Source organism: Leuciscus leuciscus (assembly GCF_965113295.1).
Source record: "Leuciscus leuciscus genome assembly, chromosome: 15".
NCBI lineage: Eukaryota > Metazoa > Chordata > Actinopteri > Cypriniformes > Leuciscidae > Leuciscus > Leuciscus leuciscus.
In genome coordinates, this window is record NC_138739.1 from 3,112,753 (window position 1) to 3,137,717 (window position 24,965).

Sequence of the window (24,965 nt, forward strand, 5' to 3'; positions counted from 1 at the left end):
ATGAAAATGTAAGCATGGTAACATACTGTATGTAAAAATTAACACTAAGATTAATTAGTGCTGAACAGCTTTTCATTGTCAGCTCATGTTAGTACTAGCAAAATATATTTGTAATTTGTAAAAATACACTCCGATCTATGTAAGTGACGGTAAAAAATCTTTCAAACACAAGATGTGAAGATGTGTGTTTTATTTACGTCAAATGCAAAATGTGCAGGTAACAATAAAGCTTACACCGTGTCTACACCTGACGCGATCCTTAGCACTCACATCGTGTCGGAACAGCTAAAGGCTGTCTACAACTGATGCAACAAAGCACCCCTTGCAAAGCATTTGTCCTTCACGTCAGAACAACATAAATAGAACGAGGCATCAGTTTACTGTCAGAGATTTGTTGCTCGCACCGCATCCAGTGTAGACAGAATCATATTATAAAAGTTTTTTGTTTTTAGTCGCGCCGCTAGCGTCAGGTGTAGACAATGTGTTACTCAATTCATCTGTTCACCAGCCATTTTGAGAGGAATGGATGAATTTAAATGTTGTAGATCTGACAGGCTTTGACAGCATGGCACCACACAAGACCCTGATCACAAGCAATCAACTATGATCACAGTAAACTTATTTAAAACACAAAATACATTTATTAGCATATATTTGAGAATCTGAATATCAGATATTTCACATTCTAGTCAACAAGTTTATGCTTTGTTACTCTCATTTACCAAAAAAAGTTTTTTTTTTAATTCCAACTGCTTGTCCTTGCATTAATTGTACATCACACATTCAAGACCAATCCCTAGGCAGAAAACTTTAACTGAGTTATATGGATGCCCTTAGTGAAAATAGTCAATACCTCATCTTACATGAAATTGAACACGGAAGACAAACACCTTTAAAATGCCTATTATAAATGTACTATAGTAATTAATACTATGACACTAATTTGGGAAACAAGCACTAATGACTTGTTAAAGACTTGAATCTTGCGTTGAGGACTTGACAACTGGACTTGGACTTGCAGGTCTTGACTCGGGATTTGAATACAAAGGCTCGAGACTTTCTCTTCTTATTCACTTTGTCTTTCCTGTTGTTTCTGTCTCCCCATTCCTCTCATTCTCTCTTCATCTCCTCTTGTATCTCTTTCTCATGATCCTCTATGTCTTTAATATCTCTTTTATATTGTTCTTCTCTCTCTCTAATTTCCTCTTCTCTTCTCTTTTTCTCTTTATCATGATTCTGTCTTTCTTCCTCCATCATCTTCTTCATTGTCTCTTTCACTTGTTTCAGTTTCTGATAATATTTATCCCATGTTTCCTGTTCTTTCTTTCTCTTTCTCTCATCCTCTTCTTCTCTTCTTTGTTTTTCTTCTTGTTTCTGTCTCTCCCATTCCTCTCTTTCTCTCTTCATCTCCTCTTGCATTTTTCTCTCTTGTTCCTCTCTTTCTTTAATGTCTCTTTTGTATCGTTCTTCTTTCTCTCTAAATTCATATTCTCTTCTCTTTCTCTCTTTCTCATGATTTTGTCTTTCTTCCTTCATCATCATCTTCTCTTCTTTGTGTTTCTTCATCAGTTCATCTCTTTCTCTGTTCAGTTTTTCCACTTCCTCCATCAGGATCTTCATCTGTTTTTCTTGTATTCCTCTTTCCATCTCTCTGAACATCTTACATGAGTAGTAACTCTCTTCATTTGCTTTCACCATGTCGTCTATCTTCTGCAGTAGATCAGACACCTGTGTTCGGTCTCCAGGCTGATTATTATTGAACACATGGAATCTGTTTCCACATGCTTCAATAAGCTTCAACAAAGGACATCCAGGTTTTCCCAGATACTGTTCAATGGTTTTGTTCTTCAGATCATCTCCTCTGGTGAAGAGCACCATAGTGAACATTAAAGAGTTTTCACCGAATGTCTCTTTGATGATCTTCACTGATTGTTCCTCCTCTTGAGTGAATCGTTGTCCTAAAGTGAGAACAATGATGAACACATGTGGTCCAGGCAGGATCATGGAGATGCAGTTGGTGATTTCTCTCTGGATTTCTTCATTACTGGATTTAGTATCAAACAGTCCTGGAGTGTCGATCACAGTAACGTGTCTGTCATTGATTTCAGCTCTTTCTCTCTGACACACTTTAGTAATAGACTTTTGACATGTGTCCGATATAAATGCTCCTCTTCCTAAGATGGTGTTTCCAGTTGCACTCTTCCCAACTCCAGTTTTTCCCAGCAGCACAATCCTCAGATCATCTGCACTCTGCCTTGAATCTAAAGATAGATAAAATAAAAATATATTGAATATAACAATACATTGCATTTCAAGAAGATTGTCAATCATCCAGGTCATCAGAGAATATTGTGTATAATTTATACTGAAGCATTAAATGCTAATCATAGTATTTCCTCTGAACTCTGCATATAATGTTATTGTTTTATCTCACCAATAAAATTTACATTTATGCATTTGGCAGACGCTTCGACTTACATTGCATTTCAAGGTACACATTTACATTCTTATCAGTTCTTGCTTTCCCTGGGAATCGAACCCATGACCTTGGCGTTGCAAGCGCCAACGCTCTACTGTTTGAGCTACAGGAAAGCTATTATCCATGCTAAATTAATCCATGCAGATTTTCTGATCATTACCTTGTGACTGAAACCACGTCTCTAATGAATGGATTCTCTTCTTCATTTCTTCAAATTTCTGCAGTTTTTCCATCTGTACATCCAACAATGTCTCTATGGAGAAACAAACACCACTGTTTGCCTCAACCATCTGCTCTAGTTTCTCCATTAACATGGACACTTGTGTGTCAGGGCCAATGAAATGATGTCGTCCTCCAAAACTCTCAATGACAGACTGTGTTTCTTCATTTAGTTCTGCTGTCCTGTCTTCTGAATTCTGGTTTATGAGGATCATGGTGTGTTTGTTGATTCTTGAGCTGAATATCTTCTGGATATTCTCCATTTCTGCTCGGTCTTCATTATTAAGTGGAGCATCAGGAATGATGAGGATGAACACATGAACTCCAGGATCACAGAGAGACACACAGTGGAGCGTCTGACGCATCACTTCCTCCTCTGAGAGCCGAGTGTTGAACAGAGCTGGAAGCTCCACCAGAGACACCAGACGTCCATGAAGCTCCACGTCTCTCCTCACACACCCTGAGCTCAGCTCTGATCTTCTGTCTCCCTGGTTCAGGATCAGGTTTGATATGAAGGATTTTAATCTTCTTTTACTCCCACACAGAACCAGATTCAGCTTCACACCCTCTGGAACTGTCAAAGGAATAAACTAGTTTAACAATTTGGTTTTAACTTAAAAGTAATGCTGCATTCATGTCATGTCAGAATAACTGCAATCTGGCAACAAGAAGTGTTTACAAGCTGTGATTCTTGCCATAGAGGCTGTTACTAATAGGAGTGTAATGGTTCCCAGAAAAATATCAAACCGTACCGTTCTTCATCTGCGGAATGGCGGAATAGCACTCGGGAGCATTTCGACTCTGCGCAGTAATATCATTACTCCTGAAAAATCCTCTCCCCCTCTCCCTCTCACTTCTGTCATTAGAACCAACGTGACTTTTTACTGCACCGAGTCGAAGTGCTCCCAGAGCTATTCCGCCATACATAAGTTATCCTTTTTACCCGCTTAGAAAAGCGCCACGTTTTATTTTGCGTCAGCTTACTTGGTCGTGTAACTACTCGTGTAACTGTATTTAAATAGGGAAAACGTGGAGGTGTTTGGTCGCTTCTAACTTCATCTCTGTTTGGATCCTAATGAATGAACTGGGCTAAGCTAAGTGCTATCAAAGTGTCACTGCGCGCCAGAGCAATTGAGTGCACGCACTGAGATGAGAGAGGTATGTATCAACTCATCTTAGTTAAGGGAATAACATAGTTTAAAATGAAAATATGGTGGAGTGTTCCTTTAAGGCTGAAATACACTACACGACTTTTACAATCTGAACAGATTTTAAAACACTAGCCATCATACACTTGCCGGCTTTGTAAATGGTTACATAGGAAAAACTGGGCATCATACACTAAACAACTGAGGATAATACACTACATGATTTTCTATGAAATCTGTTTGAAATCTGGCACTGAGTTTCGGCAACTGGCATCAACTTGTCCAGAAAGTCGTGTAGTGTATCCCAACCTTCAGAGTCTGGTGATGTGTAGGATCTTAGACTTTACCCATAGCCTAGAAATCTAGACGCACCCTAGCGGCAGCAAAATGTATTTTGCAGCCAGGGTAGTCTAGCAACTCTCCATTGACTTTCGAGCTGCAAAAAACAAAATTGGGTCAGGCCAATCACATCGTGTATAGAGTAGGCGGGGCGGGCTTAACATAATGACGACAGAGTTGTGACGGTTCCCTAGCTGCTACTTGAAAACAAAGAATGGCGGCTGCTGGAGAACAGTCTTTCCAATCGGCTTTGGCCGCGACTCTGGAGGACTTGAAGTTAACCCCCTGAGGTCTACGGTATCGCCGGCGATACCAGCTCGCTTTTTTTTTATTAGTGTAAAAGAAACTCATAAATACTCTAGGGCTGTCCCCGACTATGGATTTTCATAGTCGAATCAGAATCGTCATGTCTTGCCTATAGTCGACTAATAGTCGAATCATGTGTATGGGGGTGGGGGCGGGGCTTTAACGTTTCAAAGCCGCGATGTACAGAAAATCACACAAAGATATCTAGAAGAAAATGTATAAAAACATTTTTGATCAATAAAACAAAGAAATAACATAAATAACTCCAGAAAGGCCACACTGCAGATTTGCATTTCACATGCAAATCAAATTAAATCGGCTAAATTACCTGTGCGAGCAGGCCAGCCTACAGCACAACATCGATGCACCGAAAAAATAAACAATTAATTTACTAAATTAAATTAGAACAGAATATTCTACCTTTCTAATAAATAAAAATACAAAACGAAATAAATCAGAATCAAGTCACAGGATGAGGAGCAAATGTGTGCAAAATGCCTAAAGTGCAGGGGAACATATATTCAAAACACAAGCCACAAATAGTTAGATTAGATAACCCTGACAGATCAATAAATAAAATTAAAATAAAGAAATTATTAAAATAACGATAGTAGCCAGAATTTTCAACTTTGTCTTTTTAACTGCAGAAACAACAATAAATGCTAAACTGGAGAGGCAGTCTTTTTAGCTAAACATTTTCACAGCATCCAAAAATAAAATTAGAACCGGCTGAAAAGTTTTGAAATCACTTGTACCTGATCGAGAGAACAAATCCTGAAAGTCTTTCACTCTGTCTGTCCGTTGGAGTCTTTTCAAATTGTGCGCGCGGATAAAATACATTCTAACGTGAAACCCAGTCTATGCGTGAAACATGTTAACGTTGGCCGGCAGAAGTGCGATCATGGTTTTCCTGATGCTAAATCCAGCCTTGGAGAATATCCTTTCTGATGGTGTACATCCACACTTTAGATTTTCTTATCCCAGACATTGTTAAAGATTTAAAGGGGTCATATAATGCCATTTTTGTACAAGCTAATATGATTCTTTAGGGTCTAAATTAAAAGTTTGTAATATACTTTAATTAAAAATTCTCATTAGTATTGTAAGAAAACACTAATTTTACCTGGTCAAAAACAGCTCTGTTTTCAGCACGCCGTTTCAGTGCATGTGTCTTTAAATGATAATGAGCTTTGCTCACCCCGCCCCTCTGTTCTGTGGGTACACCGTATTAGACATTCTCTGACCGTATCTAACACAATAACCACGTGTTATTCGTTATAAACGTGGGATTATGAATTATATTGAGAACGTCGTACATAGAAAACATGCCGTAATGTACCCTGAGTGTAAACCTTATCATCATGAAGCCTGCAGCAAGGTTTGCAAATTTCGCAAAGATTAATATAAATACTAATATAAAGGTTAATAAAACATTACACTCACATCTTCTGGAGGTTCAGCAGGAACACGTTGGTACCGATCCGTTTTTTCTCGTTTGTGAAGCTGTCTGGTGTGAAATGATTCGCGCAAACATGAAAGCACAGACGATCGTGGGGAATCCCCGTGAGGGAATCCCCGCGTCAATCCTTTGGGCATATCACTTCAAAAACAAAACTCAGCCACTGCTTCTTCAACGGCTCGGATTTAGGAACATCCAAATGACTGCTGTGTTCCTTATTACATCTAAGAACAGAACACCACAATCGCTTAGACGCCATTCTACTCCAGCATATCAACAATGGCGGACTACTATGACGACGGCTGTCACAGCTTGCTCAGGGCGGGTCTTGTGTTGAAACACGGCTGTCAATCACAATAGCGGGAGGGGCGTACGATCTTATGACGTCACAATATCGAACGGCTTGATTTCAGAGATGGTCAAACATATAAGGAGATTAAAACAAAACCACTGGATGAATTTTTATCATGATAGGATGGTTGTGTACAGGCACTGCAACAGACATTTCAGTGCAATCAACTTGTAAAAGTGCATGTACCATTATATGACCCCTTTAAATCCTTGCCGCGAAGACGCTCCTCTGTCGGTCACGGATTGAAAGTGAAACTTAAATCTGCCACGGGGTGTTTGGATTTATTCACACACGTTAAAAAATATTTATTAAAAGCTTCTTTCTTTGTACATTTTTATATACAGCATTATCATAATAGGCTGAATATTAACGTATTGACATAAAAGCTAGTTCTATGTGAAATCAGACATTGATCGCCCTCATATAGCCAAAGTGGCATGATCCTCGTTTCATAACACCTCTGCGAAGATTCGACCGTGAGATCGGTAGTCCAATCAGGCTCCTCCTATCGAAGCATCGAATCTTCGACTATTCGGGGTCACCCCTAAAATACTCTGTTGACTTTGATTTTCCATAGGAGTTTCATACATCAATCGATTCTGTTAAATGTGTATTATTTTTGTGTATACTCACAATAAAAACAAAGTGTTGTGCTTTTTGCCAAATAAAGAAAAATAAACACGAAGCGAGTTCTGCCTTCTCTCTGCCAGTGAAGTCCATTCTGAAACGCGTCCGAAAATTAACAATAACTCAGCGAATACTCAGTCAAACAGACATACAGACAGACAGGCATGAAGCTTGAATTCTCTTCTTTTAAATGAAGTCATTTATATAAAAAAACAATTATTCTCATCTTGTGAAATCTGTATTAAAAGAGAGCGATTCCAGTCGAGCTCATCTCATCTCATTACGTTATAATCGGCCCCGCCCACGGAGAGCGCGCGCTATTCAAACGCAAATGGCTGGGGCAATCCTGTGAACGCCCACATCAGCTCGAGAAAACACACAAGTTTATTTAGATCATTGTTTACACCGTCTTGCAGCGCTGTGAGGAATAATACTAATGGAAAATGTCCCTCAGAAGTGCGGGTATATCGAGGAGCGAGCTGAGGAATACTACTAGTAAGTTTTTTCCTTCTCACGTGAATTTCTTCACGTGGGTTTCTGTTTATGAATGAATAAACGGCAGAGATGCGCGCTGTTTACCACAGCTGGCAAAGACAGTTTAAATTTAAATCGCGTGTGTGAATGAATGATGATGTTTTAGCAAACTGCATTGCTATACTGAGATAAGTAAACATCGACTGAATGTTGAAATAAAATGTAGGCTATTTGTATAAGCAACGTATTAAACTGCAAATTAACAATATGCCCTAATATTTCATGAAAACAACGTTACAGTCAGACGAAATATGAAAGACAACATTTTGTTGACTAGATTTGGGTACAGTTTTTACTGTAGAATATACTGCCACATCAAATAAGCTTTTGTTTAGCAATTTCTATATATAAAATACTATTTTTGTCAAAAATAAAGTCATCAACTAAGATGTTAGCTGTTCCAATGTTGGTTATATTCAAACTAATGAATACATAGATAAAATGTAGGCCTATAATCATTTTTTTTACAAAGAAAGAGTACACTTGAAATATTGTTGAAATTGTAATTATTGTTGTAATTGTAACCGTTTTAATAAAATAGCAAAACATATTTACAAGATAGATGTAAGCAAAATCTTAAATGGTCAATATAAGTCTTCTTCTAAATATATCTTTTGTCCTTGCATTGTGGCTCAGTCAGTGTCACACCTGAGTGAATGGCTAATTATGCAGAGTGGGTGTATTCTAAGGTGTAAACCACTCCTCGTTCACGCCCCCTCGCATATTGGCTTTCCAAGCAAAACCTGTTTTACATAAATTTAAATCAATGTATGGTTTTATGTGAACGATAAAGCAAGACTATTTTCACATAATTTTGAAGAAAAAACTATAGGCGACGACATCCATTAGTCAAAAGTCTTATTGCCACATATTTAGTATGTGTTTTGTGGCCTTATTTCAAAAACTTAAATTTTTAGTTTTTTCGATAACCACGCATAAACATTATTCTCTCAAAAATGATATTGTAGTCCTGTTTGTGCTATATAGAGTGAATTTACACCTTTGCCATTAATATATTTATAAGCAACTGAAAAAAGCACAAATGTCAGAGCATGTCAGAACACCCCCAGGGCCCAAAAAAACGCTCAGACTCCAGAGGGTTAAGTTTTTCTTTGAGAAAAGAGCAAAGAACGGCACTTAAGTCATTCTTTAAAAAAGGAAGATGTGTTCGTAGTTTTGCCGGCCAGATATGGCAAAAGTTGAATCTATCAACTAGCTCCGCTGTTGGGAAAACGCTCTGGTTGGTTGAAGCGCTGTCCTATTGCGTGCAGAGGGAATTTGAAAGACAGCCATTTATCCCACCCCTCGGATTGAGCCGTGTCTATGGTGAGTTGCCAGACCTAACATCTTGATGTAGGTCTGGCTTGCCAGGCTACTTTACCCAGTCAATAGTTGCAAAAGATTCAACAATTTATTTAGAAATATAAATGAATCCACTCACCCAGTGTCTTGATCTTCTCCTGTAACTCTTTGATTTCATTATCTCTCGCACTCAGTTTATTTTCTAGTTCATGTCTGATTCTTCTCTCTGGGGCGCTCATATACATCTGAAGTGAATAGGGTTCAGTATTCATGTTCTCTATACAATCCAGAATATTTGAGATCTCTCCGGAGTTTCTATCATCCTTTAACCCCATCACACAGTACCAATACCCATAGAGACTCACGATGCTTTGAGATTCTGTGGATGTTACAAAATCTGACACACTTCGGTCAACAGTGAGTTCAGTAGTGAAAAGCACCATGAAGTGCTTACTGGAGTTAAATATTCTTTTAATCTTCTCCATTTCTGCTTTGTCTTCATTAGTCAGTGAACCGACAGGAGTAACGAGGATGAAAAGATGAACTCCAGGATCACAGAGAGACACACAGCGGAGAGTCTCCCGCATCACTTCCTCCTCTGAGAGCCGAGTGAGAGCTGGAAGCTCTATTACAGTAATCTGCCGTCCATGAATCGTTCCCTCTTTCTTCACACACACTTTGCTCATCTCGTTCTGAGGTTTACTCAGTTTCCCTCTAAATATTTTAGACACTGAGGTCTTGAGCGTTGTATTATATCCACAGAGGACAATGTTCAGCTTTGTTTTTCCAGAAGTAGTCACTGAAACAATATTTAGAGACAGATGACTCAGTTTAGCTTTGGTACAAAATCTACAATTCCTTAAAAAACAACAAAATATTATATAAAACTTAGATTGCAATTCATTGTTTTATCTACTGAAGGCTTCCTTGCAATAGTTTACTGACTTAGGCCTCGTTTACACTGCAGGTCTTGATGCCCAATTCTGATTTGTTGCCTATATCCGATTTTTTTACTGTCTGTTTACACGTTTCAACTTTCAATTGTGACCCATATCCGATTCATGTGTTTACACTTGCCATAGGCTACTATCTGAAACATATCGTGCATGTTTAAAGGGTTAAATTCTCTTGCACAGATGGACGAACACGAAATATGCTTCATGCTCTGCGATATGCGAAGTTGCCAAACACCACTTTTGAATAAGAAACAATGTCTGTAAAACTCGTTAAAACTGTATGAATCACAAGCATAACGGTGAGAACACTTGTTAAAACAGCATACAAACACACAAACTTGACTCTACATAACATATTTGACATTATTGATACTGCTTTCATTCGTAATGAAACGGACCGATCTACGGGACATAAATTAAGCCTTAAAATAAAGGGGTTATTGGGCTGTTCACTGTCATACAATAAAGAGCCTGCACAGCGACAGGAAATAGAAATGAACAAAAAAAAAACTGCCTAGAGCCTGTACTTACACAACACTGACAGTGGAGTTGCGCTCAGGAGTAGAGCAGTTGTGGATATTTTTCTTTTTCTTTTTTGAGCGGCTGCGGATGAATTCTTTCTATGCACACACAATATGACGTCACACTCTGTGCGTAGCCTATGTTTTAAAAATATAATTGAACATGTAAATAGTCCTAACTAGGTGTCAGGGTTGTTGCAGGATGCTGAAGACGAGGACACAGGAACTTCAATGTAGTTGATTTATTTACAAACTAAGCTTCCAGAAACATTACAGGAACAAAGGAAAAACTCCAGGAATTCAGTACACACAACCATACATGAACGACGACCAACAAACACTGAGGGAAAACACAGGACCTCGGACCCTCGGGCGTCCAGGGCGGTGGTGACCCTTTGGGTGGCCATGGTGGTGAGGACCCTTCGAGTGGCCATGGCGGTGAGGACCCTGTCGGCACGACCTCCATTGTCCCCCTTAGAGGACGTACTGCGCCCCCCCAAAATTTGAATGGGGAACTCGACAGTCACAAAGATTGGCTCTTGGCGTTCGGGACTGGGCAGGACTGGCGCAGGATCAGCGGGCTCTGGCGCAGGATCAGCGGGCTCTGGCGCAGGATCAGCGGGCTCTGGGCTGGACAGGACCAGCGACAAAGAGGGCTCTGGGTTGGGCAGGACCAGCGGCGAAGAGGGCTCTGGCCTGGGCAGGATCAGCGGCGAAGAGGGCTCTGGCCTGGGCAGGATCAGCGGCGAAGAGGACTCTGGGCTGGGCAGGACCAGCGGCGAAGAGGGCTCTGAGCTGGGCAGGACCAGCGGATTGGAGAACTCTGGGCTGGACGGGACCAGCATCTCAGGAAACTCGGGGCTGGACGGGACCAGCATATCAGTAAACTCGGGGCTGGACGGAACCAGCATATCGGGAAACTCGGGGCTGGACTCATGGGCTGTAATCGATGTGTGTGTTGCCCACACACACAGAATAGCCGTAGACACTACAATCAGCACTGTGTCTTCATGAGCAGATTCAAGTGCGGCGTGCTCAGTCTCTGGCAGGCAGGCTCAGGCTCTGATGGGCAGGCGATTGGCTCTGGTTCTGGCGAACAGGCGACGGGCTCAGGCTCTGGTGGGCAGGCGATGGTCTCTGGCTCTGGCGGACAGGCGACGGGCTCAGGACATACTGGACTCGGAACTGGCTGGAGTGGAAGATCTTCCACCACGAAGTTGGATCCACACACCCATAGCGTGTGATCCACGAACTCCAGGAAAGTCAGATCGAGATCTTTTACCAGAAGTATCTGGGCAAGAGGGTCTTTCAATCCACCACAAAAACTCTGTTTAAGTTCCTTTTCATCCCATGTCACGTCATCATAAAGATCCAGGTAAAGCCCAGCATTTTCCTCAAGTGAGCGTTCATATTGAAAGAGGATAGGTGTTTCCATGGGGTTCACCTTTTTTTTTTTCTCACCTTGCTCATTTTTGTTTTTTTATTTATTTTTTATTTTTTTATTGGTTGGTCGTTCTGTCAGGGTTGTTGCAGGATGCTGAAGACGAGGACACAGGAACTTCAATGTAGTTGATTTATTTACAAACTAAGCTTCCAGAAACATTACAGGAACAAAGGAAAAACTCCAGGAATTCAGTACACACAACCATACATGGACGACGACCAACAAACACTGAGGGAAAACACAGGGTTTAAATGTACTGGGGCTAACGGGATAATTAAACAGACACAGGTGATGGGAATTTCTAATGAAACAGACAGGGAAAAACTAACAGGATTAAACAAAAATCACAAAGACAGGGGAAAACAAGATCACAGAACAGAACTCAACACATCAAAATGTGACGCTAGGGCTGTCACTTTTTATTCGATATTCGAATATGCATTCGAACATGACGTGAAATATCCAAAATCGAACTATAAATAAACTATCCAGTTTTTAAAGTGCCATGTTTTGCACATTTTTTACAGTCTGTGATTAGACCGTTTGCTTTTTATTTTATTGTTTGCCATCTCATCCAGTAGCGGCCTCTCTAAACGTATTGTAGCGTAGGCCCATGACCAGATCAAGCGAATAATAGCCAATAGCCAGCTTGTTTTGAAAATGGAAGATAACGACAAGACTAAAGAGACCGCGCTGTAATTCCTGCCTATTACACACACACACACACACACACGGCCCACAGAAAAGACGCGTGTCAGTATCAAGTTCTCTTTCGGGCTTGAACAAACCATAACACACAAATTATGCCAAATGTCAGTTTTGTCGAGTGTCCTCATAAGAGCAGTCTTAAATTATTTAAATAAAGTCTTAAATGAACGTAGAGATTTGTGAGAAAATGGGACGCGTGTCAGATCGCGTCTCTGTCAGCAGCGGCTGCTCTTAAAGTGTCATTAATGTTAATCAAAGAACAAAGGTAAGAGAGTAAATTACTCACTCAGACCCGGCGCCAGGAGGATTATTATACCGGTAGCCTAATCAGGAATGCACTCCGCTATCTTTTAACTATGTTCGTCTCCGGCAACGGCTTTTTCACGCAAAAGAAAAACTCTTCATGAAGCGCAGTGAAATTCAGCGACCATGTGGCGTTTCCTGATGGATCGAGGTTGTTCGTTAACTTCCTTTTACATTTTACTCGTAGATATTAGAATATATTCGAATACATTGCTTGATATTCGATATCCGTTCGAATTAGATTTTTCTCAAAAGTGACAGCCCTAGTCCTAACACTTTTTAAATGGTCCACTTAAAGTGTTTATTACAAATAAATTACTAAATGCTTAAAATGAATAAATGTAAATGAACAAAAATTTTCATTTCATTTACAATCCTATGAAAACACTTCCTGTGCCACTGTCCACATTCCTCTCCTACGACGACACAACGTTTCGTCGGGCCATCCGTCCCTTTGCAGAAGCGCGTCGGCTCTCGTCATTAAACCGCGGAGACATTGCCTAATGCCTCAGAAAATCCGATCTGCCTGTTTACATGACAGTCGCATTGGCACATATCCGATTTATTTCCACATATAAATGAGGCCTGAAACCGATCTCGAAATATCCGATTGCATGCGTTTTTTTTCCTGTTTACATGGTCATAGAACACATGCGATCTGTGTCAGATATGAGCAAATAATCAGAATTGGGTCACATTTCACTGACAGTGTAAACGAGGCCTTACTGTCTGGGTGAATCTACTCTCTATGGATCTATGACATGTACACCCACACAACAGCCTTTTAAGGAATAGTTCACCTAAAACATCTCCTGTCTAATTTCTTGACCTCGCACTCTTGTCATCTCATTTGTTCATTTGCCCTCACAGTCATTACCCTCCCTATTTATTCTCTGTCCCGTGCCAGATTGTTGTCTAATTTTCCCAGTGTCTCAAGCCTTGCCTTGCCTGTATGTGTCACAGTTGTGTTCTGTTTAGTTTGTTTTCATTGGACTCGTCTGCCTGTCATCATGTCACGTGTCTTCTTCACTGTCATTATTAGTTCAGTTGTATCACCTGTGTCTAGTTAATCATCATCATCTACATCACCTGTGTTCAGTTAATCAGTGTTCATCTGTGTTAGTATTTAAAGGTATAGCGGAGGATGTTTTACTTCCTGGTGGGTAGTCTAAACTATTGGTCCTCCTAATTGTCAATCATTCTGGTGAATCAATCAAACTTTTCAAAAAGTGGAGAGGGCGGGTCTTATCTAAAATTTGGAAAGATCCTCCGCTATACCTTTAAGTTCCTTCAGTTCAGTCAGTCTTTGTCCGTTATCTGTTGTACTTAGTGTGTGAGTTTCCTGCCTGCCTGTTCCCATTGGAATTTCTATTTAGTAAAAGTTTGTATTGGAGCCTTTTTGCCTTCGCCTTTACCTTCACCTTCACCTTCTTCTGCCTGCACCACACCCTGACAGTATGATAGAGCTGAGGTGCATTTAGTTCATGAAATGCAGTATAAGGAAACATTGGTTCACAAAGTTCAATATCCCAATCCCACCTCTTCATCCCTAAACTTTTCTGTCACATTCAACTGTCCTCAAATAAAGGCTGTCAACTGACCTAAACATTTATATTTTTGACCCTGACAGTAAGAATTACTTCCAACATTTGTTGTATAGAAAAGAACCACCTGGATGTTCGGTTAAACATAAACACATTCAGGTTTCTTTAACTGGTCACGTCATGCGTTTTCTGTGATCGGTTAGCTATCCGATAGCTAAAAGACCAGGTGTAAATGCCCTCCGAAACGCATTCGAGACGGATTTGAATCTGATCACTCAAACCACTTCAGGAGGAGGTGTGAGACTCATTCCAGACGAAACTGGACAAGTGTAAATGCATCTGGCTGTTGAAATCACATATGTAAATTTTACTCTCTCCCAACAATGCTAAAAAATAAATGTGTGAGAGCGTGTTATAGGCTATATGTCATGTTATAGTCAGATATTACAGCGCTACTGCATCACACATCACCACAGATGAGCATCTATTTATCAAGCCAATGTGCAAACTATCGCAAATCAAAGTGAAAGTAAGTCGCAGACACTCAACACACAATCATCATAATTAAAATTAAAGAAACTAAATTATCTTATCAGTGCTGTTGGCGCGGTCTTTGATTTTAAAATTAGCTGGTTATCAATAAAATGCAGCTCATATCTGTTGCTCATATCTGTTGGTGATGTGAACTCCATTAAATCTGCATATAGCGCGGGAACTGAAGATCGGATTTAAATCCGTTTTGTGAAAACATATTTATGTGACCAGGAGTAAATGAAATTGTTTTGATAAATCAGATAGCTATCCGATCAGAGAAAATGCATGAAGTGGCTGTGGTGGTTACAAAAATATATAAAGGAAAAGAGAAAATAAAATTAATAATAATTAGTGTCATCAGAATATGTTGTTGTCATTGAAAAATAAACTGAATGTCATTAATGCATAGTGTATGATTTTGGATGATGGCGATTGGTATTCCTTGCCTAGTATGGATGATCGATCATTTGATTATATTTGATAGCTTTCCTGTAGCTCAAACGTCTCAGGTTACGACTGTAACCTATGTTCCCTGAGAACAGGGAACGAGACACTACGTCATAGACGCTTTGGGGAATGCCTCAGGCGTGACAGGTGTCTGAAATCAAATATCAACTCACGGCAATCATGTTGACCGGCGACAGCCCGTGAATCATCAGCTTGATTGATTAACGCGCGACCTAGATGTATAAAAGGGAGCCTTGAAAACATGACAACATCCTATCGTCTGAAGGGACTGTTGGTAGGCAGGCCCCGGGGCATGGCAGGGAGGTGTAGTGTCTCGTTCCCTGTTCTCAGGAAACATAGGTTACAGTCGTAACCTGAGACGTTCCCTTTCGAAGGGAACTCGACACTACGTCATAGACGCTTTGGGGAAAGGTAGTGGCAACTGTCAGAACCAGCAATTCAGTGAACGCTAGAACCCCCTCAGGTCACACTGGGCTGTCAGTGACAGCACTCCCTACGGTCATAGCCCAAGCTATATGATACCACAGGAAACCTTCATAAACCTAGTTTAGTGAAAGGTCTACCTGGGCCTGCTTAAGGGCCTAGGACCACAACTTCAACTTCTTAGAAGGGGTCCCTTCTAGGGAATGTGGCTAGGGAACCCCAGCCAGTAACTATTCAGGGGAACTTGCCACCTGAAATGCCACCAGGCAGGCCTAACCTGGTGTCACTACATAAGACACTACAGTCTGGCCACTTCCTGTCTGTCTGATAACAGAGCCTCTGGACAATTGCCTTTGGGTAAGGGATCCAACACGAGGGACTGCGAAGCAGGCAGTGAACCACTCAGCCCGGATCTCAGAGACGGGATATCCTGGAGAGTATGACTCAGCATAGTGCTTTACAACCCTTGCCAGCGAGGGGAGTATCTCTACTCGATCCATGGATCAACCCAGTGTTTGTGTTTCAAAACACTGGAAGTACATGGGAGTTCACTTACAGAAAGGCCTGGTTTAGAGGCCTACTACCTGTTATCAGAAGAGCACCTTAAATGGAAACTCAAAGTATGTTGGAACTCAACTCCAGGGAGGCCTGGTGAGGCCTACTACCTGACAACAATGACATGAGGGAGCTCACCTTCAGGAAGGCCTGGTAAGGCCTCTGACCTGATAACCACAGCATGTGGGAGCTCATATTCAGTAGGGGTGGGAATTTTTTGTCACCTCACAATCCGATCCGATTCCGATTCTGGGAGTCACGATCCGATTCCAGAACGATTCTTTATCTACCCCCCCCCCCCCAACCCCCTATTAATTCATTAGTTTACATAAGTAATTAAGTACTTTAAAAAATTTTTTTACACATTTAAAAAAATAAATAAAACAGTTGTATGTTAAGAATTTTTAACTAATAACTTCAAAACATACAAACAAGTAGCAAATAATAAGAGGAGCATAGAAACATATAACAAACAACAAACAAAGGGTGCTTTCAGTAGCCTATTTAAGATTATCTGAACGTTTTCCATTCAACGTTTTTCTTCATCTTTACTGTTGTTTTTTACTATGACATCATAGACAGCGGGAGATCTGTTAAGCTGCGCATTCACGCACGGATCTCTTTTGAAATATAAGAAGTAATGTGGTTTGTCCTGTCCGTTTAATCCCTTAAGACATAACTGGCTGGGTTTATGTTAATTTTACACGGAGTCGCACAGCCGCATGCGCGAGCAGTCTACACAAACAAAGCGCGCGTCAGCATTTGAAATTGAAAGCAGCCTTCTGTTAGTGAGGTTCATATTTTAAATATATAAGTCCACTGCATTCCAAACCACATAAATGATGATTCGTAGAGCATTTGTAAGGAAAATACCGAAAGGCGAGACACGCTTCAAGTGTAACGTAACATCAAACAAAGCGCGCGTCTCTCACAGCGCATCCTGTGCAATGAAGCCTGTGAATGTCCTTGTAATTCACTTCAACCTTTCTTTCAAACTTTATGAAAGATTATTTTACGTAAAGTTCGAGTGGTGTATGTGTGTGAGGAATTGGAAGCAAGCAGATTACGGGTGTTTCTAAAGCAAACTCAGCGTCATGGCACATCTGGTTAAAAACTAAGCTCAGAATCAATTCTACATTGCATCCAGAATCATTGGAGAGAGAATCGCGATGCATCGATGGATCGATTTTTTTCTCCCACCCCTAATATTCAGGAAGGCCTGGTGAGGCCTCTGACCTCATAACCATAGTACGTGGTAGCTCATATTCAACCACAGTATGTGGGAGCTCATATTCAAGAAGGCCTGGTGAGGCCTCTGACCTGATAACCACAGTATGTGGGAGCTCATATTCACCCACTGTATGTGGGAGCTCACATGCAGGAAGGCCTAGTGAGGCCTAAAACCTAATAGACACATTATGTGGGAGCTATTTTCAAGAAGGCCTGGTAAGGCCTATAACTTGGTAACCACAGAATGTGGGAGCAAATATTCAGGAAGGCCTGGTGAGGCCTCTGACCTGATAACCATAGTACGTGGTAGCTCATATTCAACCACAGTATGTGGGAGCTCATATTCAAGAAGTCCTGGTGAGGCCTCTGACCTGATAACCACAGTATGTGGGAGCTCATATTCAACCACAGTATGTGGGAGCTCATATTCACCCACTGTATGTGGGAGCTCATATTCAGGAAGGCCTAGTGAGGCCTAAAACCTGATAACCACATTATGTGGGAGCTATTTTCAAGAAGGCCTGGTAAGGCCTTTAACTTGGTAACCGCAGTATGTGGGAGCTCATATTCAGGAAGGCCTAGTGAGGCCTATGACCTGATAACCACAGTATGTGGGAGCTCATATTCAACCACTGTATGTGGGAGCTCATATTCAAGAAGGCCTGGTGAGGCCTCTGACCTGATAACCACAGTATGTGGGAGCTCATATTCAACCACAGTATGTGGGAGCTCATATTCAAGAAGGCCTGGTGAGGCCTCTGACCTGATAACCATAGTATGTGGGAGCTCATTTTCACCCACAGTATGTGGGAGCTCATAATCAACCACTTTATGTGGGAGCTCATATTCAGGAAGGCCTAGTGAGGCCTATGACCTGATAACCATATTATGTGGGAACTATTTTCAAGAAGGCCTGGTAAAGGCCTATAACTTGATAACCACAGTATGTGGGAGCTATATTCAAGAAGGCCTGGTGAGGCCTTTAACTTGGTAACCACAGTATGTGGGAGTTCATATTCAGGAAGGCCTAGTAAGGCCTATAACCTGATAACCATAGTATGTGGGAGTTCATATTCAGAAAGGCCTAGTGAGGCCTATAACCGGATAACCACAGTATGTGGGAGCTCATATTCAGGAAGGCCTAGTGACGCCTATGACCTGATAACCACAGTATGTGGAAGCTCGTATCCAGGAAGGCCTGGTAAGGCCTATAACCCGATAACCACTGTATGTGGGAACTCATATTCAGTAAGGCCTAGTGAGGCCTCTGACCTGATAAGCCACAGAATATGGGTGTTTTTTTTTTTTTTGGGAAAATGGGGACTGTCTGGTCAAGGAGGCCTGCTAAGGCCTACTACCTGACCATGCAGCTTCCGAAAAAGCTTTTAAATTTTACCTTCTTACCATAACATGCCACAAACTCTATACATTAGACGCAGTCTGTAAGAGAAACAGAAATATGTTATTTGCGCACAAAAAACATTTCACAAAAAGACAGTACACCTGCGGCATGCGGAGTGAAGACACGTCAGGAATCCCTTCTTTTTTCAAAGAGCACCTGGGCTCACCACTTAGATGCCTGAAAGAGGCGCTCCTACTAACCAGGTCGAGGAGGGCCATCAGACATGATACTCATCATGGGCCCAGCCCCAGGCCTGATGTAAGAGACGCCTGGGGGAAGTTAGGAGAAGGCTCCGGATCCTTCTTCCTGTGGGAGTTGCGTCTCCTCTGTGACCTGCTCCGGACAGGAGGAGGCGCACGAGAGGCGACACTGGCCTTCTGGGCCTGTGTATGGCTCTCAGACCAAGACGGGCCAGGCCTTCCCGCCTGCTTAGGTGCGGACTCTGATCTCAGTGGAATGCAGCTTTTAAAAGCAGGTGAGTGCGCCCTCGCCTCCCTGAAATTTTCAACCACCGTCTGAACAGAGGGGCCAAAAAGTTCAGTGGGCGAAACCGGCGAATCGAGAAGAAAGGTCTTTTCTTTCTCCCCGATGTCAGCCAGGTTAAGCCACAGATGCCTCTCCGTGGCCACCAAAGCCGCCATCGACCGGCTGATCGCGGCAGCAGATTGTTTGGTGGCCCGGAGAGCAAGATCCATGGTACGGCGCAGCTCAGTGACCGCCTCAGGGGATAGTCCTGTCCCCTGGTCGAGATCCCGCAGCAAGTTGGCCTGGTATGCCTGTAACACCGCAAGTGTGTGCAAAGCAGCACCGGCCTGACCCGCTGCTGTGTATGCTCTGCCATTCAAGCGCGACGTTGTTTTTAGCTGCTTGGATGGCAGGGTAGGAGCTCTTAGTGTCGACGCCTGCCCAGACATGAGATAGTTAGCCAACGTCTCATCAATGGGCGGCATCGACACATACCCATGCTCTGCGATTCCATCCACAGCAGCGAAACTACCCTGCTGATGTGGATGAATACGGGCAGAGTATGGGTTCTGCCATGCCTTCTTGATCTCAGTATGGAGATCCGGAAGGAATGGAAGGCTCACCTGAGCTGGTGGCCTATGGCTGGGAAGAAACCAATCGTCAAGACGGCCACGAGCGGTCTCTTCCCTAACGCACCTCCACAGCAGCTGTAATCTGTCGGTAGCGCACCCCATAACGTCCACCAGCTCCGCATACACAGGGCAAGATGGTTGAGATGGTTCGGTCTCCACCTAGCTGACAGCATCATCAACCAAATCTTGCCCGTCTGGAAGAGCACCAGCTGCAGACGCATTAGGGGATAACGATAAAACATCATCATCTACCTGCAGCTCACCCTCGTCAGCGGACTAACTGTCTGAGAGGTTAACCTCCCTCTCAAGACGATCGGCCAGCACCATCTGAGAACCCCATGATAAAAGTCGCCACTGAGCCTCAGCACCTGCGGGACCAGTACCACGGGGCTCAGATGCTGAACCCTCTTCCCTCGAGAAAAGGGTCAGACGAGAGAGGAGAGTCTTTAATGAAAAACTCTCACAGTTTGCTCTCGAGAGCCTCCTGTGCATGCTCTTCACCCAAGCAGAAGACGCACAGATCGTGTGTGTCACCCGGCGTGAAATATCTTGGGCACGGGTCTGCACATTTACGAAAGCTCTCTTTTTCTCTGCGCGTTTCATTTCCTCTCCAAAGCGATATTTTGTTAATCAGACAAACAGTCCCTGAAGACGAAAAATATGTTGTCATGTTTTCAAGGCTCCCTTTTATACATCTAGGTCGCGCGTTAATCAATTAAGCTGATGATTCACAGGCTGTCGCCGGTCAACATGATTGCCGTGAGTTGATATTTAATTTCAGACACCTGTCACGCCTGAGGCGTTCCCCAAAGCGTCTATGACGTAGTGTCGAGTTCCCTTCGAAAGGGAACAGTAGAGCGTTGGCGCTTGCAACGCCAAGGTCATGGGTTCGATTCCCAGGGAAAGCAAGAACTGATATCATTGTAATGTTTACCTTGAAATGCAATGTAAGTCGCTTTGGATAAAAGCGTCTGCCAAATGCATAAATGTAAAATGATTATTTTTGCCTTGGGACTTTCACCTGCTGGGGGAGGGGGCGCGCTGCTCAGACAATACAGAGACTCAGAAGATATTGCAGCAGCTCCGTGTCCTGTGTCTTTTATTGACTCTATATCTCCCCTAACCAGGCGGTCAGGGTGCTACATGGCCAGGTGTAAACAGGCCCAATGAGAGCAGAATGATAATATTTGGGTGAACAGTCTAACAACACTAACAGCCTTATTTAAACTGTGTCTGAAGACTGTTTTTAGAATCACACTTTGTCTTTCTGTCAATGTCTGATACTCTATTAAAAATGTTTCAGGTTTTTTTTTTTTTTATGTACCTTTTAGAAGCTTTTCGACTACAACAAAACAGATTACTAAAATAATAAGTAACTGTTACAGTGCAGAAGAGGCAGAAATGACAGGGAGAAAAATGAGAAGCACTACTGTAACTATCAAAGGACAAAAATTGTAGTTAGAGGTATTATCCAGAAAAAGGACTTAAACAAACCTCCTTCATCACCTCCTGTTTTTGTGCTCTGACTGAGTTTTCTTTGATCTTTGTGATCAGAATTCTCTGGATCATCCACTTTTGTTCCATCATCTTCATCCTCATACATGTTACAGACGAGAAATTCTTCATGTTCTTCCTGGAGTATCTTCTCTATCCTTCTGATCATCTCAGAGCGCCATCCTGTGTTTCTTGCATCAAACTGAAGATGTCTTCCTCCACACTCCTTTATTAAATTATGAATAGGGTTATCCCATATCTTAAAAGCCCATTTGATTGTGCGTGGCTCTCCATCAGTAGTCAGCACTATAGTGTGTTTAATGGCCTTCTCACTGAAGAGGTTCAGCACAGTTATCACTCTGTTTCTGTCCTCCTCACTGAAGTCCTTAAACTGCAGTACGAGTAAGATCACATGAGGTCCTGGAGCAGACAGAGACACACACTCTCTCACTCTCTGTGCGATCTGATGCTGTGAGAGATGTGGCTGGAGTAGGTGAGAACTGTTGATGACTGTGACATGTCTCTTCTCCACCGTTCCACTGATTATCACACTGTGCTGCTGTACATAGGATGAAGGAGCTTCACTCTGAAACACTTCTGTACCCAATATAATGTTACCCACTCGGCTGTTTCCTGACACATTCTTTCCTAGCAGAACAATCCTCAGATCACCCACTGAAAAAGAGCACACACACACGTGGGGTTTTCAGACAAATTGATTTTATACTGTACAAACTGTATATTCTGTCCCCTTACACTAACCTGACCCCCCTAAACTTGCCCATCTCACACACACACACATAGCCTGGTTAAAACCAGACCCTTCTCAGTTGAAACTGAGTGTAGGGTCTGGCGAAGCTATGACAAATCATTTCCAAAGGGGCGTCACCAACCAACATAGCTCAAATTCCTCTGGGCGCAATTGGATAGTCATAAAACCAATCAGATCGATGAAGGAGATGACGTATGCTTTGAGTGTTGTTCTTTGCTCCGGTTTTAACGAAAACGGTAAGTTTAAATCGCTCAAAACAGACGCGATAACTGATTCGTTTATATACTGTCTATGATTCGAACGAGTGATGTTCCACGGCGGCATCCATCTTTGTAATGAAATCTCCTTCAGCGTCGCTGCGCTGTCGTCATCATGTAAATCCCTCCCCAAACGTTTCTGATTGGTGCCGCGATTTCGGCGGCACAGAAATGAGTTTGAATGGGCTCTTCTCCAGACTATCCTGGAGAGAGAATTAAAATTCGCCGGAAGTAGTCTGGGTTTTCCCAGGCTAACACACACACACACACACAAACACACACTAACCCGGCCCCTAAACCTACTCATCACACACACACACACACACACACACACACACACACACACACACACTAACCCGACCCCTAAACCTACCTATCTCACACACAATTGAGTACAGAACAGTGTGCTGAAGATATACAGATCAGTTTAATTGGTGAAATTACTGTGTGATGTTCCTTATCTTCAGAACATCTACACTGTATGTCAAAATTACAATACAACTTAGAGATTCATAAATCGGCTACTATTCCACAAATCAACAAATATAATTTGAAAGGAATCACAGATTAATAGACGAAGCCTCACATACTTCCTCTTCTGCAAAACACGTCAGCAAAACAGAAAAACCTCAATAAATGTCCAACAGCTAGCCTACAAACAAAAGCTTCTTTGACAAAGCGGCAGATCACCCATAGCTAATACTTTGTCAAAGTGAATCGGTTATTTTGAGAAAGTAAAATAATAAAGCAGCTGGCCTAGACCAATCAAAAAATCAATTGAGATTCGAGAACCTCTCTGATTGGTGGATCTCACACTGGGTCCTCCCTGATTGTAATTCACATAATTCTACTGTTATATTTAGCATTACAACATAACCTGACACAAAAGTTTGTGCTTTCTGTTTTTGCACAATGATAAATGTAATTTTAATGGCTAATTAACTCACTCACCATGAGAGGATGTAAATATTGACGTTTTTATTTTTACATCATTTTAAAATTGATTATACATCTATCTGTGTATACTCATGACATATTGAGAAAGCAAGAGAGAACGAGAATACACATTCAATAATAAGTGTTTGTGTTGTAAAGTCAAATGTGTGTATATGTGTGTCCATGGGTGGGGGATGTGGAAAAGTTCTCTGATTGGCTACTAAATTACATTACAGATTACTTAATGCTTAAAACCAGGCTTAAAATGAATAAACAATCTCTAAAACAGCTAAACTTTTATTGAAACATTTACAAAAAGGCCTAAAACTATTGAGTAGGGATGAAAAAACGAAGCCTCTTAAATCTTTGTGTTTTTTTTCTGATTGTTTCCGGGAAAAGATTCAAAACAACAGGAGTGTTGAAAACAGTGCCATCTTGTGGCAGGTCAAACTGACAGCAGCCATAAACCCAAGAGCGTTTTAAAGCACAAATAAAAGCCTGACAACGCTGAATGTGTTTAGTTTTCTGATTCTATAATTCACATACTAAAGTGATGCAGGGACAAGCAATAATAATCAAGTCAAGTCAAGTCAAGTTTATTTGTATAGCGCTTTTCACAATACAGATTGTATCAAAGCAGCTTCACAGTATTAAATTAAAATAATACAACAAAGTTTGTTTCAAGAGGAATTTATTGATTGATAAAATTAAATTAAATTTCCCCAAAATATCCCCAACTGAGCAAGCCAAAGGCAACAGTGGCAAGGAACCGAAAAACTCCATCAAGTGACCTAATGGTGTCCTAAAACTCCATCAGGTGACCTAATGGAGAAAAAAAACCTTGGGAGAACCCAGGCTCAGTCGGGGGCCAGTTCTCCTCTGGCATTTATGAGCTAGAGGCCGGATTGTAGTTTGAACTGTAGGATTATATGAATGCCTGGCTGAAGAGATGCGACTTTAATCTAGTTTTAAACTGGGAGAGCGAGTCTGAGCAACGAACAGTATCAGGAAGACTATTCCAGAGTTTTGGAGCCAAATGTGAAAATGCTCTCCCTCCTTTGGTGGTTCTGGATATCCTAGGTATGACCAAAAGCCTTGAATTTAGTGATCTTAAAGAGCACGATGGATTATAGGGCGATAGAAGATCCGTTAAATAGACTGGAGATAAGCCGTTTAGGGCTTTATAAGTCAGTAGCAATACCTTGTAATTAATACGGAACTTTATAGGTAACCAATGCAGTGATGATAAAATCGGTGTTATATGATCATATTTTCTTGATCTCGTAAGAACTCTAGCGACGGCATTTTGGACTAACTGTAGCTTGTTTATTGAGGATGCAGGACAACCAGCTAATAAAGCATTACAGTAATCCAGTCTCGAGGTCATGAATGCATGAACTAACTTTTCTGCATCAGAAACTGATAGCATATTACGTAGCTTAACAATGTTTCTAAGGTGGAAAAAGGCTGTTTTTGTAACATATGAAATATGATATGGTATATGGTATAACACCCAGGTCTTTTACTGTAGAGGATAAAGTAACAGGACATCCTAT

The 24,965-nt window shown here is 41.7% G+C and overlaps 1 protein-coding gene across 2 annotated transcripts in view; it reads right to left on the reverse strand.

Moving 5' to 3' along the window:
- Positions 1–200: 200 nt before the first annotated feature.
- Positions 201–24,965, reverse strand: part of LOC309475962 (GTPase IMAP family member 8-like) — a 71,396-nt gene continuing 46,631 nt past the window's right edge. For both annotated transcript variants that reach the window (XM_082138988.1, XM_082138989.1), the window contains exons 2-5: positions 21,445–22,119; positions 8,905–9,564; positions 2,640–3,272; positions 201–2,261 (exon numbers count right to left, since the gene is read on the reverse strand). In XM_082138988.1, coding sequence (XP_081995114.1) covers positions 1,111–2,261; positions 2,640–3,272; positions 8,905–9,564; positions 21,445–22,119 — 3,119 coding nt within the window. In that variant the 3' untranslated portion in view covers positions 201–1,110. The remainder of the gene's footprint in view (positions 2,262–2,639; positions 3,273–8,904; positions 9,565–21,444; positions 22,120–24,965) is intronic.